Below are 18,485 nucleotides of genomic sequence, written 5' to 3' on the forward strand. Positions count from 1 at the left end.
GGCCTCTCACCTCCACTCTCACCGGAGGACCGGCGGGCCGACGGGACCTGTTCTCCTGGGGTCGATGCCATCGGTGCCGATGTCTCGAGCATCGATACCGGTACCGAAGGACCGGGCGTCGATACCGATGCCGTCGAGGTCGACGTCGAGGGGCCGGCGCAAGTTCCAAAAAGACGGTCCCGCAGAACTTGCCTCGCAACCTGAGTCCGTTTCCGGAGACCGAGACACAGGGAACACGACTTGATATTGTGCTCCGGCCCGAAGCACTGGAGGCACCAAGCGTGGGTGTCGGTCTGCGAGATCGGCCGGCCGCAGCGACCACACTTTTTAAATCCACTCGGGACCTTCGAGGACATCGACGGAAAAATCGCGTCGGCGAAGTCAAAGTCGTCAATGGTGGCTGGAATCGCACCTCGAAAAAAGAAACGACCGAGCGGCCACTAGGCCGCAACGCGGCGTCCCCGCTGGAAGCGAGGGAAAAGGGGAGCGCGTGCTCCACACGCTCAGGTTTTTTTTTTTTTTTTTTTTTGAAAAGGAAACCGGCGATAACCCAAAAACAAGAGAGAAAAAGAAAAGCGACGATCCGCGTAAACGCGATCGAAATTCCGGCGGCTGAAACAGAGAGAGCGGCAAAGCACAACTCTCTCCAGACGCGGAAAAAAAGGAACTGGCGGGAGCGGTCGCGCACGGGCGGGAATACGGCCGCGCATGCGCGGTGGGCGTGCCCTGCGTGCCGACCGTCCCGCGAAGCTTCTTTCCGGTTGGTGGGGGCTGCCGCGGACGTCACCCAGTCGTGAGAACAAGCAGCCTGCTTGTCCTCTGAGAACAACTGGTTATATATAGAGAAAAATATGAAATAAAGTCATAGAGCAAAAGAATGTGCATAACCTCTGTGTCTCTCTGTTTCCAACTTTTCTTCACCTATACTATTCTAATACTGAAGAGGTTCAAAAATTCTTTACTTACTATCAGATACTTCAGGGTGTCCCTTCAAATTCATCATTTTAGGAATGGAAGGACCATATATATCTGCATCAAGCAAACCAACTGTCTTTGTCTGCAGTATGCAAAAAAAATGTGTATGATATATCTAAAGCAATGAGAATGTTAACAAAATTTTAATATGCCGACATTATAATATGCAATATATTGACTTACTACAGTGTGCCTTTGTAGCATACTTACTAAATCGTTAAGATGTATGTAACAGTACCCATGGATGTCCATTATTCAACAAACCAAAGACAATGGCGGCGAGGAGTAGTTTAATGGTTATTGCAGTGGCTTGAGAACCTAGGGAACTGGGTTTGACTCCTACCTCAGTCCTGATGACTCTGGGCAAGTCACTTTAACCCTCCATCCCCAGGTACAAAATAAGTATCTGTATAAAATATGTAAACCTCTTTGACTATAACTACAGAAAGGCAATATATCAAATCATATCCCCTTTACCTTTCACTCCCCAAAATACTGTCATTTTTTACATTATTTATAACATTTAAGATACCCTCTTCTTGGGAACAATAAAAGTCCATTCATGATGGTATATATAAAATACAACAATATTAGAAAAAAATAAAATACACTAACAATATCATTCAATCAGATGGAAAGAGAAAATAAAACCTTTCCAGAAACAATATAAAGATGTTGTTTCCCTAAGTTCAGGTGGGAGCTTATGCCATTACTCCGCTGCAACTATTCTAAAAGCTTTTTCTTCACCATTAAACAAGCCTCTTTAATACAGAGGACCAACACAATGGCATGTGAGATAATTCAGCATGTAAATGTAACAAAATGGGAGAACTCATTTTTGGATGGCAAGATACTCTGCCAATGGTCAGATAATACTGTGGATTAGTGAATACACAGATGCTAGAATTAACAAAAACAACTCAATTTAAAAACATTTAAAAGAATTGGACAGTACACCGATAATTGCAATTTTTAGTCATATTTGACACACTAACCTTTGCCCCAACCATTCAGAAAAGGTGGCCTCGAAACAGCAAGAGCTATATGTGCCACAGGAAATCACCTCTATGATTTAGATACAGCAGGGACCTGATGTGTTTGGTACAGGACAGGAGGGCTAATAGCTTTAGATTGTATTAGGGATCCCTGGTACCTAAATGCGCCTAAGGATTCAATCTCTTCACCACCCAAAATACAACACAAATGGCCAAAACATACTCTAAAATATTTTACTTCATCTATAAAATGATCAGAAATTAATATTGGCACACAACAAATCATTTATGAGTAATCGCCATCTCCTGTTTACTAAGCCGTGCTAGCGGCTGCCCTGTGTTAATGCTAACACAGCCCATTCATTTTGAATTGGCTGCGTTGGCACTGCCGCGCGGCTTAGTAAACAGGTATGCAGCTATCAGTGTATTGTCCAATCCTTGTAAATATTTTTAAATTGAGCTGGGGTTTTTTTAATCCTAAAGTCTGAGTATTCACTAATACACAGTATTATCTGACCATTGGCAGAGAAACTCGCCATCCACAAGAAATAGTTAGTAAACAGGGGGGGTATAATTTTTCTTGTGTTTTCTTAGCTAAATGTAAACCAACAGATATATTTTTAGCAGATTGAGCTAAGTGTATATCTATTAACCTATGGAATAGTATTGGCACACAATAAGTGAAGAGAATAATTTCTTAAGAGGAGAAATTTAAAAGTCAATACAAAGAGACTTCAATGTCCTAGTTTGGTTCCGGATAGTTCATTTACAGAATAAAAAAGTGTACATGTAAGTAGTTTCTTTTTGCTCTGTGTTCATATGTTTATGTTTAAATTTCCGGGTTTTGTGTACTATAGCAGCCAATTGGGACTCTACATAGGGTAAAAAAAAAAAGTAAAATTTCTCCATTATTCCTGCAATGAGTTTGGATCACATCTTCTATCACAGGCATTCCTGGTTTCATTACAGGAAAGAATATTTAACTTTATAGTAGTGATCACTAGCTTTTTCATTTATATTTTAATGAGGTATTAAAATAAACTACTAAAAGACATGTACTACTTTTTGCTTATATGACCAGGTGGATCTGATTCTTGAAAATTTATGCTACAATAAATCTGTTATACTGTAAGGTGCCACCAGCCTCTGTGATTTAAAGTTCTTAAAATACATTTTTAAATCTGTGTATCTTGGAATTAATGAAACATTATGTCTTACCTGTTAATTTTCAGCAGAGGAATTCAGAGACTTGGGGGTTGTGACCATCTAACAACAGGTAGAGATAGAGAGCTCCTTGGTCAGTCAGTATGTCTCAGAACAATGGAGAAGGAAACAGGATTGTAACATTCTCCTTCCCCCGTGAAAAAGTGATAAACCAAGAACTGTAAATACGTAAAGCGATTACACCAATCTATCTATAATGGAAAAATGAGCAACCCGGCCCAACCGAGAGAACAAACTGATAGAAACCATCAGAGAAAACCTGGGTGGGACTATAAATTCATCTGCTGCGACTAAAGTAAAGAAAATTATCAGGTAAACATAATTTTTCACTCTTTAGCGTCAACAGCAAATGAATCCAGATTCTTGAGGGATGTAGTAAAGCAGTCCTTAAGTAGGGTGAGAACCTGAAACAAACACCAATATTCCAAAAAGAGGCACCCGAGCAAGAAGAGACATCCAAACGGAAGTGTCCGGAGAAGGCAGCAAGGAAGACCACAATGCCCTGCTGGACTGAACATAGTAACATAGTAGATGACAGCAGAAAAAGACCTGCACGGTCCATCCAGTCTGCCCAACAAGATAAACTCACATGTGCCATTTTTTTTGTGTATACCTTACCTTGATTTGTACCTGTCTTTTACAGGGCACAGACCGTATAAGTCTGCCCAGCACTATCCCCGCCCCCAACCACCCGCCCCGCCTCACACCACCAGCTCTGGCACAGACCGTATAAGTCTGCCCAGCACTATCCCCGCCTCCCAACCACTGGCTCTGGCACAGACCGTGTAAGTCTGCCCAGCACTATCCCCACCTCCCAACCACCAGCTAAGCTTCTGGGGAAGACATGCAATACATATTTGGGCTAATACTGAGAATGCATAAAACTACCCAGGCACTCCAATTCAAACTCTTACTTAGGACATATATCTCTCACAGTCGGGGAATGAAAATAAGGCATTGGGAAAGTGATACTTGTCCGAAGGGTAAAACTATAATGGACTGCCACGACACTAGAGTGAAAAGCTGATGCACTGCAATCCAAACCCTTGGGGAAGGAATCTCCCTTCATGGAACTAGAAAGTGAATGGAATAAGATCCCACTCCCCACACACAACTGGAGACAGTCACTACTGTGCCTAAAAGAACAAACTGTGAGAGGTGACTGCAACCACTTAAAATGTAAAAATCTAGGCTGGAGCTCATCTGAAGGGTCCAAGGAAAATCTACAGAGGAATGGGATAACTCCAGTGGACCTACATTACCTCAGACACACTGGTTTGAGACAAAGTAGGTCCATTCCCCAAGGAACTAGAGGAGGCGACCTGTGATTATAAAACCCAAGGAGCTAATCAAGACCACAAGATTGGGCGATGCAGGAGGTACTGGTAGACCTGGAATTGAAGCCCAGTACTGTCTGAATGTATGAAAGTTGGCTTGTCATGTTAAAGAGATAACCCAGAAAGTAAACTGCCCTGGCCACACAAAATCTTAAGATGCGACTGAGATGAGTGAAAAGAACTGAAAGAAATCTCAGTGAACCTGGAAGATGTAGTGAGCCAAACTGACAAATTAAAGAGTAGTAAAATCACCTGGACCGGATGGTATACGTCCAAGGGTCCCCAAAGAACTCAAGCATGAAATTGCTGATCTGCTGTTAGTAATATGTAACCTGTCATTAAAATTGTCCGAACTACCTTAAGATTGGAAGGTGGCCAATGTGGCACCGATTTTTAAAAAGGGTTCTAGGGGTGATCTGGGAAATTATAGACCAGTAAGCCTGATATCGGTGCTGGGCAAAATAGTGAAAACTATTACAAGTAATAGAATTACAGAACACAATAGACAAACATTGTTTAATGGGACAGAGTCAGCATGGGTTCAGCCAAGGGACGTCTTGCCTCATCAATTTGCTTCATTTCTTTGAAGGCGTGAATAAACAGGTGGATAAAGGTGAGCCGGTTGATGTAGTGTATCTAGATTTTCAGGAAGCTTTTGAAAAAATTCCTCATGAGAGACTCCTGAGAAAATTAGAGTCATGAGATAGGAGGCAAGGTTCTGGTGTAGATTAGGAATTGGTTATTGGACAGAAAACAGAAGTTAGAGTTAAATGGTCATTTCTCTCAATGGAAGAGGGTGGAGGAGGTGGAGTGCTGCAGGGCTCTGTACTGGGACCAGTATTATTTACCATATTTATAAATTATATGGAAATCGGAACGACGAGTGAGGTGATCAAATCTGCAGATGATACAAAACTATTTGTGGTTAAAACACATCCAGACTGTGAAATATTGCAGGAAGACCTTAAGAAATTGGAAGACTGGGCATCCAAATGGCAGATAAAATTTAATATGAACAAATGCATGGTGATGCACATTGGAACGAATAATCCAAATCATAGTTACCTGATTCTAGGGTCCACTTTGGGGGTCAGCACTCAAGAAAAAGACCTGGGTGTCGTTGTAGATAACATGCTGAAATCTTCTGCTCAGTGTGTGGCGACATCCAGAGAAAGGGATGGTGAATAAGACCAAAAATACTATAATGCCTTTGTTTCACTCCATGGTGTGTCCGCACCTTGAGTACTGCGTTCAGCTCTGGCCGTCGTATCACAAAAAAGATATAGTGGAATTAGAAAAGGTTCAAAGAGCGACCAAAATGATAAAATGGACGGAACTCTTCTCGTATCAGGAAAGGCTAAAGAGGTTAGGGCTCTTCAGCTTGGAAAATAGACGGATGAGGGGAGATATGATTGAGGTCTACAAAATCATGAGTGGTGTAGAATGAGTAGAAGTAAATCAATGCTTTACTCATTCCAAAAGTATAAAGACTAGGGGACACTCGAGGAAGTTACATGGAAATACTTTTAAAGCAAACAGGAGGAAATATTTTTTCACTCAATAAATAGTTAGGTTCTGGAATTCTTTGCCAGAGGACATGGTAACAGCAGTTAGCGTATCTGGGTTTAAAAAAGGTTGGACAATTTCCTGGAGGAAAAGTCCATAGTCTGCTATTCAGACAAACATGGGAAGCAACTGCTTGCACTGGGATTTGTAGCATGGAATGTTGCCATGATTTGGGTTTTTGCCAGGCACTTGTGACCTGGCTTGGCCACTGATTGAAAAATAGGATACTGGGCTAGATGGACCATTGGTCTGACCTAGTATGGCTACTCTTATGTTCTTATGTAAGCTTGAGGCTTGTCCTCCAGAAAACTTGGAAACCAGGAGTTCCCTAGGTCTTAAACTAACTACTCCAGAACCTTAGTGATGGCAAGCTGCAGAGAGACTTGAATTAGCAACCTCTGGAGCTAAGATCTCATTCTAGCTGGGTGCAATAACCAGAAAGCCATACCTCTACAAAGAAGTAGCTCTAAAATAACTACTTGTCGTCCAATACAAAGAAAAAAGGTAAAAGTGCCATAGCAGCTGTAGGAGAAACTATCACCTACAGTCAGAGAAACTGCAGACACAGTGGCGGCTGAAGCTAGTACTCAACAGGTGTGGACAGAGTCTGTGAGCCAAACCAGAGAGCAGAGCACCTGTGGAAAATCCACACAGCCAACCAAGAACTATAGCATAGGATTAGCCATCCCAGTCCCACTTGCCCCAGGACTGGTAGACCGGAAAGAGACTACTAATTTAGATTCTGCCAGGTACTAGAGATTTGGATTGGCCACTGTAGGAAGCAGGATACTGGACTAGAAGAACCATAGGTCTGGAAAAAGAAGACAAATATGCCCCATTTGAAATACAGCTGAGTTCCACATTTTCCAAAATTTAGCCCAAACCAGACTGACACCTGTGAAGCTCTTCATCTGGAGAACGCAAACACAGCCTCACTGAGGTCCCAGAAAGACCCGGCAAAAATGCATGTGCCACCAAAAACAATAAATCCCTCCAGAAAGAGGGCATTAGAGCCCCAGAATGGAGTGAATCACCCATAACTAAGGAGAACATCCCTACAGCCAAAGACAATAAAGAAGGCTGAGGGAGCCACTGGTGGCTCAGCAAGAGTAAAGCATCATTACAGTCTGTGCGTCCTTTTGGAGGTTTTTTGTTTTTTTTTAACCATCCCTGATTAAAAAGGCAGAAGGGGGGTCCAAACTCCAAACTCCCCCCCCCCCCCCCCCCAAAAAAAAAGGGGCACAAAATGCAAGGAGAAAATGAACTAGGGTATGGCAGAAGACAGAACACCCCTGGAGTACTACTTAGATGCCGGATCCTGGTCTCTGAGAAAACTTTGGAACCAGGAGTAACTGTAAAAGCACCATTCAGGTGCACTTCCACCAACAAACCAACCACAGGCAAACACCAATGCTCTTAAAATAGAGTGTGGCCTTTCACAGTAAGAAAACTTTCATACAGATTCAAGTCTTTCTGCAATGGTGTTACTTATACTCTACAGTCAGAGTGTGCTCTATAGCCCCACATATCCAGCTGGGTGCTGTACTGATGCATGAAGCAGACTTAGCAGAGGAATAATACAGGGCCAGAGAGCAGGTACCTGACAAACAATGGAGGACCTTGGAGAGACAAAGCAGTCACACAGTCAGCGACACCCATCCCCTAGATATCCAATAAATGCCCCTTTGGTAGAGGGGTGAACAATAAGCAACATCTTATTGTTCTATTGTAGGAAAGGAGGCCCGAAAGAAGAAATACCAGTGCTGCCCAGTCAGCTCTCAGCCAACTGCAGAAGCTGAGTCCCAGCGCTAATGAAACATGGAAAACCCCTAGGTGATCCCCCTTCCCTTGGAACCTTTGCAGAGGGGAGAAGCGCCATGTCCTACCATTCCCTGCTCGTGCACCATCAAGATGGTGCCAAAGCCCTGCTAGTCATCTGAAAAAAGAAAAAAAAAAACACCATGCGTAACCTGCATGTGGAAAAATGAATAACACCCACACTAGTGCCACATCAGTATTCTGCCAAGAGCCTGCACCACCGGCCAAGGAAAGAGGCACTGCCGCAGCATTGCAACCGTTATCTCCCCCCCCCCCCCCACTAAAAGGAGAAAACCACGGGAAGCAGCACAAATAAGAAAGGCAGACTCATCCTAGGTCACTGACAGCAGCCCTGTCTGTGTAGCAGTACAGCCAGAGACATACAGCCATCCTCTCCTTCCATAATCCTGATACTGGGGGCATCAGTATCTCTCTGAAAGCCAAGGGAAAGTCCAAGGCAGAACGCCCAAACCACATGGCCCTATTTGTTTTTCTTTTTAAAATGCAGAGCCACCTTTCCTACTTTGACACAATGGAAGAATGTTATGTATGAACTCCTTACCATGGAGTGTCTTACAGTGGAGGAGTGTGGTGTGAAAGCCCGAAAACATTTTGTTACTCTTTGGACACCATACTTACAGACTTTTCCAGTTAGGGTTTGTTCTGCTTTTCTTAATACTTTGAACATATAGTTTAAGTACTACTTCCAGTTTGTTGTTCAATGGGAGTATCTGAATTCTTTTCTGGATGGGAGGGGGGTATGGGGGCACTTTTGAAAAGATTGTCATTACTCCACTGACTGTTGATGATACTTCTGGATGTGTATGTTATTTTGTTAATGTACTCTTTGAGGGTGTGTGATGACAAACATATTTGACAAACTGCAGAGTCACAGCTGGAGAAGGAGCATGGCAGAATGGTGGGGGGAGGGACCCACGGTGACCCTAAAGGTGGAACCGCTCAGCTGCACACCCCATAGCTCAACTAAATCGGGAGACCCAAAATAGGAGATGCAACCAGACGAGACCAGGAGCTTGTGTAGAGACCATCCATCCACCTGCTGGAGATAGAGAATACTGACTGATCAAGGAGCATTCCATCCTATAAGACAGCACAGTTCAGAGCTCTCTAGCTCTACCTGCTGGTAAATGGTCACAACTCACAAGTCACTGGATTCACCTGCTGCTGACGCTAAGGAATTATTGCTATTAACATATATTCATTATATATATTCATTATAGAGAATGACATGGTGAAAGGGACGGAGACAGAGCCCGCGGGGACGAGGACAGGGCCAGATCCCACAGGGACGGGACGATGAAGAAAGTGCCCATGAGGACAGGGACAAACTTTGTCCCTGTGTCACTTTCTACTTTAAAGCCTGTTAATGAACTGGACCGTTATTTATGTTTGAATGATGCAGACGACAATATTTTTATTTTTTGGGAAAACAAGCAAACATTCTGGCTACCAGCACATCTTCTAAGAAGACATCTTCTATTGCAGGAGTGACTGTGGAAGACAGGAGAGCTAGACTGAATCCTGAGACTGTTGATGAATTCTTATTCATCCACAGATTAAAAAATCATAACAGTGTATCACAGGGCATACTTCTCCCCTCTAGGGCATACAGAATGTCTTGTATTTTGCACCCCTGGACATTTTAACAGTGTGGATTAGGATTCCTTGGGGTGGTAGAAGTCAGCTATTGTTGGGGTTGGAAGGGTAGAGGCTGGTGGTGGTAGTGGGACGGTTTATTATAGTTGCGCTTTGTTATTACTGATTTCTATTTGTAATTTATACACAACAGTTGCACAGCATATTGTTCCGTTTTATACTTTAATAAAAAGACTTAAATATAAAATCATGTGCTCGAGGCTTCTGCAGATGAGAACAGAGCCCATGGGGACAGGGACAGAATCTGCAGGGACAGGGCAGGGACAAATTTTGTCCCCATGCCATTCTCTAATTCATTGGTACTTTGTCTTCAACTCAACAACAAAACTGAAGAAAAACATTACAAGAAAAGTCCTGCTTTCAATGTACAAGGGCTGATGCTCCAATAGGTAGCAAATTAAAAATAAGAGAGAGTGCTCAACAGACTCATTGGCCCATGTAAGAAGGAAATTTATTTGCTGGTTACAGGCAAAGAAACCTATAAGAAAATGAGCAAACTAACAGCTTAATAAAATAACATTAGGGCAGATGTGGAGATGTAACCTGCAGCTCAGTTTTATTTAGATCATGTCTCTCTTGGTCGTCTCTCCTCCTCCTGTATCATCTGTTCGTGTGGGAAATAAGGAGATGCTCCTCCCTGTGCTTCCCCCCTTCCCTCATCATTTGGTCATGGAAAAAAAAAGAGATCAGAAGGTCCTATGGCATATATCACTGAGGCAGAGAGAGAGGCATGCATACATGCCCAGGTAACACTATCACTGTTAAAGTTGGTAATGTAACAGAAACCCCCCTTCATGCAGCTTAAACAGCTCGGCGTAAAATTAAACCTGGTGGAGAAAATGAGAGACAGAAAGAGAAGAGCCAGCTGGGCAATGGTGCCAATGATATATTTGCACTGGGTATGATCAGGTCAGAAAGATCCCGCTCCCTGCTCATCCACTCGTGAAATCTTAGAAAATTGTTAATACACACTCTTTTCCAAGGGTTTCATGATTGCTAATGTGCTGCTCATCTAGCAAATGTTCACACTCCTGCTTCAGGATGACCTCTGAAACACTTAATTTATCTTATCTGGCCACATATCTACTATAATAAAACTCACCCTCAATGTTCTGAAGACACTGACGTCACTGCAGCCACTCAGACACCAGTTCGTAAGTTCATGGTGGTGAAGCCACAACACTCACCATGTCTCCATGCCCCGCCCTCGCGTCACACATGATGACGTTGAGGGCGGAACAAATACAGAACGCAAATGAACGAACGGGGAGGAGTAGGGAAACACACGGAGCGTGTTTCCCTACTCCTCCCCTTCCAACGAATCGCTGCAGACAGCCTCATAAAACGAGGACACTTGCCCCGGCCCATTTCAAGGCCTCACCCCGCCCCTTTCACGCCCTCACCCCGCCCCTTTCGCGCCATCGCCACACCCCCGGTCGCCCCCTCTTCCCCCATCACCTTCCCTCCCCCCTGTCACATCCCCTCCCCTTACGCGACTATCCCTGGTGGTCTACAGGTACCTCTTCGCTCGGCCAGGAAAGAAAGAGCCCCTGCTTTCCTGGCCGGAACGCTACTGCTAGCTGCCCTGCTGCATCCTGTGTAAGTCCGGCTCTCGGCGTTTCAAAATGGCTGCCGAGAGTTGAAGCTGCCTCACGAGACTTCAACTCTCGGCGGCCATTTTGAAACGCCGAGAGCCGGACTCATACAGGATGCAGCAGGGCAGCTAGCAGCAGCGCTCCGAGCAGGAAACAGGGGGCTCTTTCTTTCCTGCCCTGACCGAACAGGTACCTCTAGACCACCAGGGATAGTCGTGTAAGGGGAGGGGAAGGGAGTCCCATGCCCGCCTCCGACGACAGGTGGGCGTGGGACTCGGAGGACAGAGAGGGAGACAGCAACGGAAGGAGTGGGGAACCCTTGCTAGCGCCCGTTTCATTTCAGGCAGAAATGGGCCTTTTTTACTAGTTTCTTATATACAAAGAAAATTCCACAAGGACAATCATAAAACAAAAAAACATGTAAAGACAGAAGACAGACAAGCAAATGCAGAAAATTTTTTGAAAATTATTTTCAGTATTAGGGGGGAAAACACATCATTAAGCATATCCTGAATTTATAATATGAGCTGTTATGGTTAAGCTGAGTTATACAGTAGCTTTATTAAAGTGTCTAACTTAGAATTAACAATTGCTATATAGGACAATTGATGCAGGCATTAATTCAAGCTAGTGTTACCAAATTTCAACAAATAAAAATTATTTTAATCAGTACTTACAACATCATTTGCCGCTAATCCAAGGGCTAGGTTTACTGTAAAAAGAACAGGTACAAACATATCACTTTGCTGCAGGAAAACTATTTTACCACGACCACATAGTTAGCATCTACAGTCCTTTGAAATGTTGACTTTGCAAGTGCCTATAACCATACAATCAAATTATTACTAAAGATTTCACAATAACTTTACAAAATTTTGTTCTGGTAAAGAAAATTATAGGCTAATCACTAAGAATATTAGAACTGTGTTTCTGTATGCTGTAACACTTTATTGCACCAACATGAAAATTATTCCATGATGATGATTGTACACGGTGTCCAGGGAAAAAAAAAACAGGACCCCTTATATAGTTTCAAAATACTTTGCAACTGTTTAAACATTTAGTAAGAACTTTGAAAATACATTAGTATAATGGGGGGGGGGGTTTCTTATTGAGTCTTTTACTAAGGTGTGTCTCGGCGTTTAGCGCCAGCTGATTTTTAGCACAAGCTAAAAACACTAGCACACCTCAGTAAAAGACCTCCTCAGTTAATATATACCGTATTTTTCGGACTATAAGATGCACCGGACCATAAGACGCACCTAGGTTTTAGAGGAGGGAAATAGGAAAAAAAAAATTTTCCTCTTTCCCTCCTCTAAAACCTAGGTGCTCCGGTGCGTCTTGTCCGGGTTTTGGACCTCCGTTGTGTACTTACAGGATTCCATGTTCCCTGGTGGTCTAGTGACGTCGGGGCAGGAAAGAGCCCCCTCTTTCCTGCCCATCGCGCTGCTCTCCGTGCTTCTCAATGCTTTCTGATGGTCTCGGCGATATTCAAAATGGCCGCCGAGAATCTCGGCGGCCATTTTGAATCTCGCCGAGACCATCAGAAAGCATTGAGAAGGACGGAGAGCAGCGCGATGGGCAGGAAAGAGGGGGCTCTTTCCTGCCCCGACGTCACTAGACCACCAGGGAACATGGAATCCTGTAAGTACACAACGGAGGTCCAAAAACGCTACCTTCGGACTATAAGACGCACCCCCCATTTTTCTCCCAAATTTTGGGGGAAAAAAGTGCGTCTTATAGTCCGAAAAATACGGTAATTTGTGTTCAATGTGTCCTCCTTCAAACTTGACACATTCACGAAGTCTTCAACGCCACTGAGCTGATAGCCCGTAGAATTCTGGAGTTTCATTAATTAAGAACTCAACTGTTTTGCAAGCTCAGCAGGTCTTTTCTATGCAACAGTAAGCCCAACGTGGGCTTACCGCTTACTATTCAGGGACTACTGCAGGAGTCCGGTGGTAGTTCCCACCCCCAGTGCGTGCCATTTCCGGTGCAACAAAAATATTTTTTATTTTTTGTAGCGCTGGTGCTTACCTGGCAGCAATCAGGCAGTGTGCTCCCCTCTGAAATGGCCACGCAGCAAGTGGTTCGCTTACTGCATAGCCATTTCTTTAAAAAAAAAGAAAGACAGCCTTTTACTTGCTGTGGTAAAAGGAAGCCTGAGCACACGTCAAAAACACGTGCTGATGCCAGTGCAGGCCCCCTTTTACTGCAGCTTAGTAAAAGAGGCCCTCAATGTGCTGGAGCCCCATCCTTTTGAAAAATAAATGTCTCAAATTTCAAGCAGAAGTTTTTCCTGCAGTAGGACATTTTTGGGTTATTTGGAAAAATGTTGGGGATCCCATTTTTCCAGACACCGTGTATATTATCTTTGTAGACCCCTAGACCCTTATGACTTATGCTGACAGTGTTATGCTGGTCCTAATCAAAAACATGCTACACCTGTTTGTTGTTAAAAATTACTTCTGACAACAAAGCAGTATTTTGTGCAAGGAAATAAACATTTATAAAACTGTACAACCAATATGCAATAATCTACATATAAAGTTATGCATGTATTACCCATCCTCAGCAGAGGCCTTTAGGACAAATTTGAGGAGAGGCTGCATTTATACACATACTTTATAAAAGAGGCATTAGTTAATCCAATATTTGTGCAAGGTGAACAGATGTCAATGACAGCCCATAAATTATCTAGGCTAAATTTTAAAACTGAAGTATGTGCGTGCTTTCATTTTGAAAATCTACCAGTACTCGCATAGAGAAAAGAATGTACTATTTATGTGTGCAGTCACCTCTAAAATTACCCCTATATCTCATTTTCCAGTTGTCTAGTTGCTGAGCAAATCTAAGCCTGAAGGAATGAATTTAATTAACCTAAAAGAAAAAAGAAAGAGGGTAATGGCAGCAAGTTTTCAAATATAACATGAAGTTAGAATAAGAATGTTACCAGTTGTTTTTCATCTTTTCTTACACTGAACAGGTTATTTTGAAGGGCAGTGGAATCTCTATGGTTGCAGGTTTTTCAGGGCAAGGTAGAGTAACAGCAAAAGTGCAATGGGTTTTCCCAACAAACTAGGGGATTGAGCAGATGACCTTCTGAGGTCACTTCCTGCCCTCCTTTATTACAGTTCAAAAATGTGATCTTGGGGCTATCATCATTTGATACATCCACAACACTCCCACCCATGGACAGTTTAAGCCAGGGGTTCTTAACCAGTGGTTCCAGGAAAAGGTCAAACGGGAAGCAGAGAAGGATCCTGATATCTGAAGAAACGTATTGGAACTTTCTATACAGAGTGAAGGCAGTTAGGATGGTTTTCAAAGGATTTTGCCCAGGTAACTTAATAGCTGGGTAAATTCTTTGGGCTGAAAACTTCACTTCATATTTACACAGGTACATTGTCCACTTCAGTTCAAATTTTCAAAGGGCCGCAGGCAAACAGCACAATCCTCTCACTAACGGTGACAAAACTTAAGTTGTTTTTTAAAAAAAAGTTTTTTTTTACTTCATTTGTACACTTCTTCTCCAGGTTGTACAATCATGTTTTCATTACAAAGGCTGCAACCTAATGACTCAAATTACTGAATTGATGGTGAAATGCTTATGAACAAAATGCTTCCTTGTACATATAATCTGTAAAACAGTCATTTTATTCAATAACATTATATATGATTTATATAGCATTGTAGCTTCGTAGCTTCAAGTATGACTTCTTTGTTAGTATAACTGTACTGTAATTTTAGCGACATGTTAGCAGTTAGCACTGTTAGCAGCTAACAGCCACATAATGAGTGAATTCCTTCAAAAAGGCGGTAAATAAATATGTAGCTGTCAGCAGTCACTAGTGGAATGTATTTAGGAAGGGGGTTGCGAGGGTTTCATTGACCAGTTAAAGGGGTATCGGAACCAAAAAACGATTAAGAAGCAGTATGGAAATAAGAAAAGGAAGAGTTCAGCCAAGGTACAACAAAAGGAGTGTCAGAATGCACACAACAAGATAGAAAGGTAGTCTGGCGACCACAGAAAGCTTTATAGCAGCAAATTATCAAAGGAAACTGACACACCCACATTTCAGCAAACCGCCTGCATCAGAGGATAAATTCTTTGAAGTTCTCTTAACTGTGTTTCACCTGAGATTGTCAGGGATCAGCAAACCACTCTGAGCTGGTACACTGTGCCTTTGCATGGAACGGACAATCTCATCTAGCAATGGTATATCAATGATTTCTGGAAGTGCTTTAGAAAGCACCAACATACTTCTGTTAGATGCAATTTTCTGTTTCATGTGAAGGCACAGTGTACCAGCTCAGAGTTGTCTGCTGAACACTGACAATATCAATACAATACAATACAATACGAGAACCTCTATTCCGCTACTTGCCTTTTTGGCTTAATGCAGATCCTATATAATAATTCTCACCTCCAACAGGATGTGCTTGGGACCGTGCCTGCCGGAAGTGGTCTGCTAGGCAGGCACGCACTGACCTCAGTGACAGACAATTTGGTAAAGCAAAACAATCTGAGTGCTGGCCATTAGGACACAGGGTTGATAGGAGAGTTTTAAAAGACTGAAGGAACCGAAAGTGTTAAATGGGGGGAGGGGGGGGAGTTCTGAACGACTGAAAGACATGAACATTTGGGAAAGGAAAACAATCTGAATGCTGGCCATTAGGACACAGGGTAGATAGGAGAGTTTTAAAAGACTGAAGGAAACAAAAGTGTTAAACTGGAGAAGGGGGGGGGGGGAGTTGTGAATGACTGAAAGACATGCAAATTTGGGACAGGAAAACAATCTCAATGCTGGCCATTAGCACACAGGGTACATAGGACAGTTTTAAAAGACTGAAGGAACCAAAAGTGTTCAGGGGGGAGGGCAAGTTCTGAATGAATGAAAGAAATGAAAATTTACGAGAGGAACACAATCTGAATGCCGGGCATTTGTACACAGGGTAGATAGGACACTTAAAAAAAAAATGAAGGACGTGAAAGTATTACATCTTGGGGGAGGGGTGAGGAAGAAAGCGGTGGGGTATCCGGATACTGGGCGTTAGGGCCACTGGGGTACATAGACTTTTGAAAGCCTTAAGGAACCCAAAGTGTGGGAAGGAGGAGGAAAAGGAGGGGAAGGAACGGGGTGAGGGGCATTAGGAACAGGGGAGGGGGCCCTGTCACACACTCTCATTCTCACACACACACTGTCACACAGACAGTCTCACTCTGTCACACACCCGCACATTCACTCTGGCTCTCTCTCTCAAACATACACACTCCCAGGAAAACCTTGCTAGCGCCCGTTTCATTCGTTCCAGAAACAGGCCTTTTTTACTGGTTACAAAATATTTTAAAAGGAGAAAAAAACTTCCCCGATTATAAACATGAATAACAAGTAGTCAAAAAACATACTAAAACAGAAGTCTTAATATATTTCCTAAACAAAGTCAAGATAACGTCAAATGTGGCCACATCGAGTTTCCAGTCTGAGAATAAGAATGAAAAAAATCAACAAGGCCTTTGTAAATACACAATTACACTATTACCTGCTATTGTTGACTTGCCAACACCCCCTTTCCCAGAGGCAACCACAACAACTTGTTTCACTCCCAGGATTGGTTTCTGTTTGGGCAATCCTCGTGACATCATCTGTGCTTGTCTTTCCAGCAATGCATCCTTCTGCAAACTTGAGGACTTAAACATTGGACAGTTGCATCAGCATCAGTAACATCTTAGTGCACCATTGCCTTTCTCTATTTTTAGTAACAAAAGATATTTGGTAAAAACTTAAGGTTTGCTTTTTCCTTGCTGTAATGATGTAGTTGTAGTGATGTACGTTGATACCAATTGGAAAAATTAATTACAAAACTAGCATCCACAGAAAAGGCCAAGATGGGAAAATGTTAGAAGCAATAGTAGCCTAACATTTTTACTGAATTCATTCACTGGACTTAGGTGCCTTCAGCAGAGTCTTACAAGGGAGATTTTTTTGGCAACCCTTAACTGCTATATTTAATTAATGCTTTTAGTAACAACAGTCCTTATATGTACAGTTCAAACTTCTCTTACTGACCTTTAAATGCATCCATTCTGCAGCCCCCCATTACCTCTCATCTCTCCCTACATTCCTCCCCGTAATCTCCACTCACTGGACAAATCTCTCGTCGTCCCCCTTCTCCTCCACTGCTAATTCCAGGCTTCGTTCCTTTTCCCTTGCGACACCTTATGCCTGGAATGGACTTCCTGAGCCTGTACGCCTAGCTCCATCTCTACCTGTTTTTAAATCTATGCTGAAAACCCACCTTTTCACCACTGCTTTTGGCTCCTAACCACTACTCAATTCCCCTATCCTTGTTCCTTCTCACCCAGTACTTTCCTCGCCCTTAATTGTCTTGTCTGTCTGTCTTTTTAGATTGTAAGCTCTATCGAGCAGGGACTGTCTCTCTGTGTCAGGTGTTCAGCGCTGCGTGCGTCTGGTAGCGCTATACAAATGTTAATAATAATAATAATAAAAATGTAAATAAAGTTGGAATCTAAACATTTAACAGTTTTAGTTCTGATTTCACTTCATGTTTGCTGTTTTTAGAACCAATAAACCTAGAAGAATATTTTTAGCCTAGCAATTATAAATCATTCTACTGCAACCTCTTTATTCATTATCAGTGGCACTCATATTTTTCTATCTGATCTCACATTCATGCAAGACACAAATTTCCAGAAAGGCAAAAAGTAAATCATACATAATGTGTGTTCACCTAGAAGTAATAAAATATAATTAAACTGTAAAAACCTTATTTGATATACAATCTAAGATGAATTATAACAATACCAGGAAACTTCCATATAAGGGGGAAAGGGAATGGGGCTTGATTTATCACCTTTCTGTGGTTTTTGCAACTACATTCAAAGAAGTTTACATAGTATATACAGGTACTTATTTTGTACCTGGGGTAATGGAGAGTTAAGTGACTTGCCCAGAGTCACAAGGAGCTGCAGTGGGACTCGGACCCTGTTCCCCAGGATCAAAGTCTGCTGCACTAACCACTAGGCTACTCCATAAAAATAATATTTTACAGTTTCATTTAATCTTATTTCATCTAGGTGAACATACATTGTATATGATTTTTTTTCCATCACTTGCCTTTTTGTAATATCTCATCTGTAGTGCTTTCTCTCCCCATTTTATTTTTTCCAAACTAACGTATTAGAAAGAATTATACAAGAGATCAAGGCTGTCTGTCTGGGGACAATTTGCAATCTTGTTTTGATGAAAGGTGGTTAATCAGATCATCTCATTAAA

The 18,485-nt window shown here is 42.5% G+C and overlaps 1 protein-coding gene across 2 annotated transcripts in view; it reads right to left on the reverse strand.

The window, feature by feature from the left end:
• Positions 1 to 18,485, reverse strand: part of NUBPL (nucleotide binding protein like) — a 149,709-nt gene that overhangs the window by 123,827 nt on the left and 7,397 nt on the right. For both annotated transcript variants that reach the window (XM_030214497.1, XM_030214496.1), the window contains exons 2-4: positions 16,732 to 16,879; positions 11,865 to 11,899; positions 967 to 1,057 (exon numbers count right to left, since the gene is read on the reverse strand). In XM_030214497.1, coding sequence (XP_030070357.1) covers positions 967 to 1,057; positions 11,865 to 11,899; positions 16,732 to 16,879 — 274 coding nt within the window. The remainder of the gene's footprint in view (positions 1 to 966; positions 1,058 to 11,864; positions 11,900 to 16,731; positions 16,880 to 18,485) is intronic.

Source organism: Microcaecilia unicolor, chromosome 9 (genome assembly GCF_901765095.1).
Source record: "Microcaecilia unicolor chromosome 9, aMicUni1.1, whole genome shotgun sequence".
Taxonomy (NCBI): domain Eukaryota; kingdom Metazoa; phylum Chordata; class Amphibia; order Gymnophiona; family Siphonopidae; genus Microcaecilia; species Microcaecilia unicolor.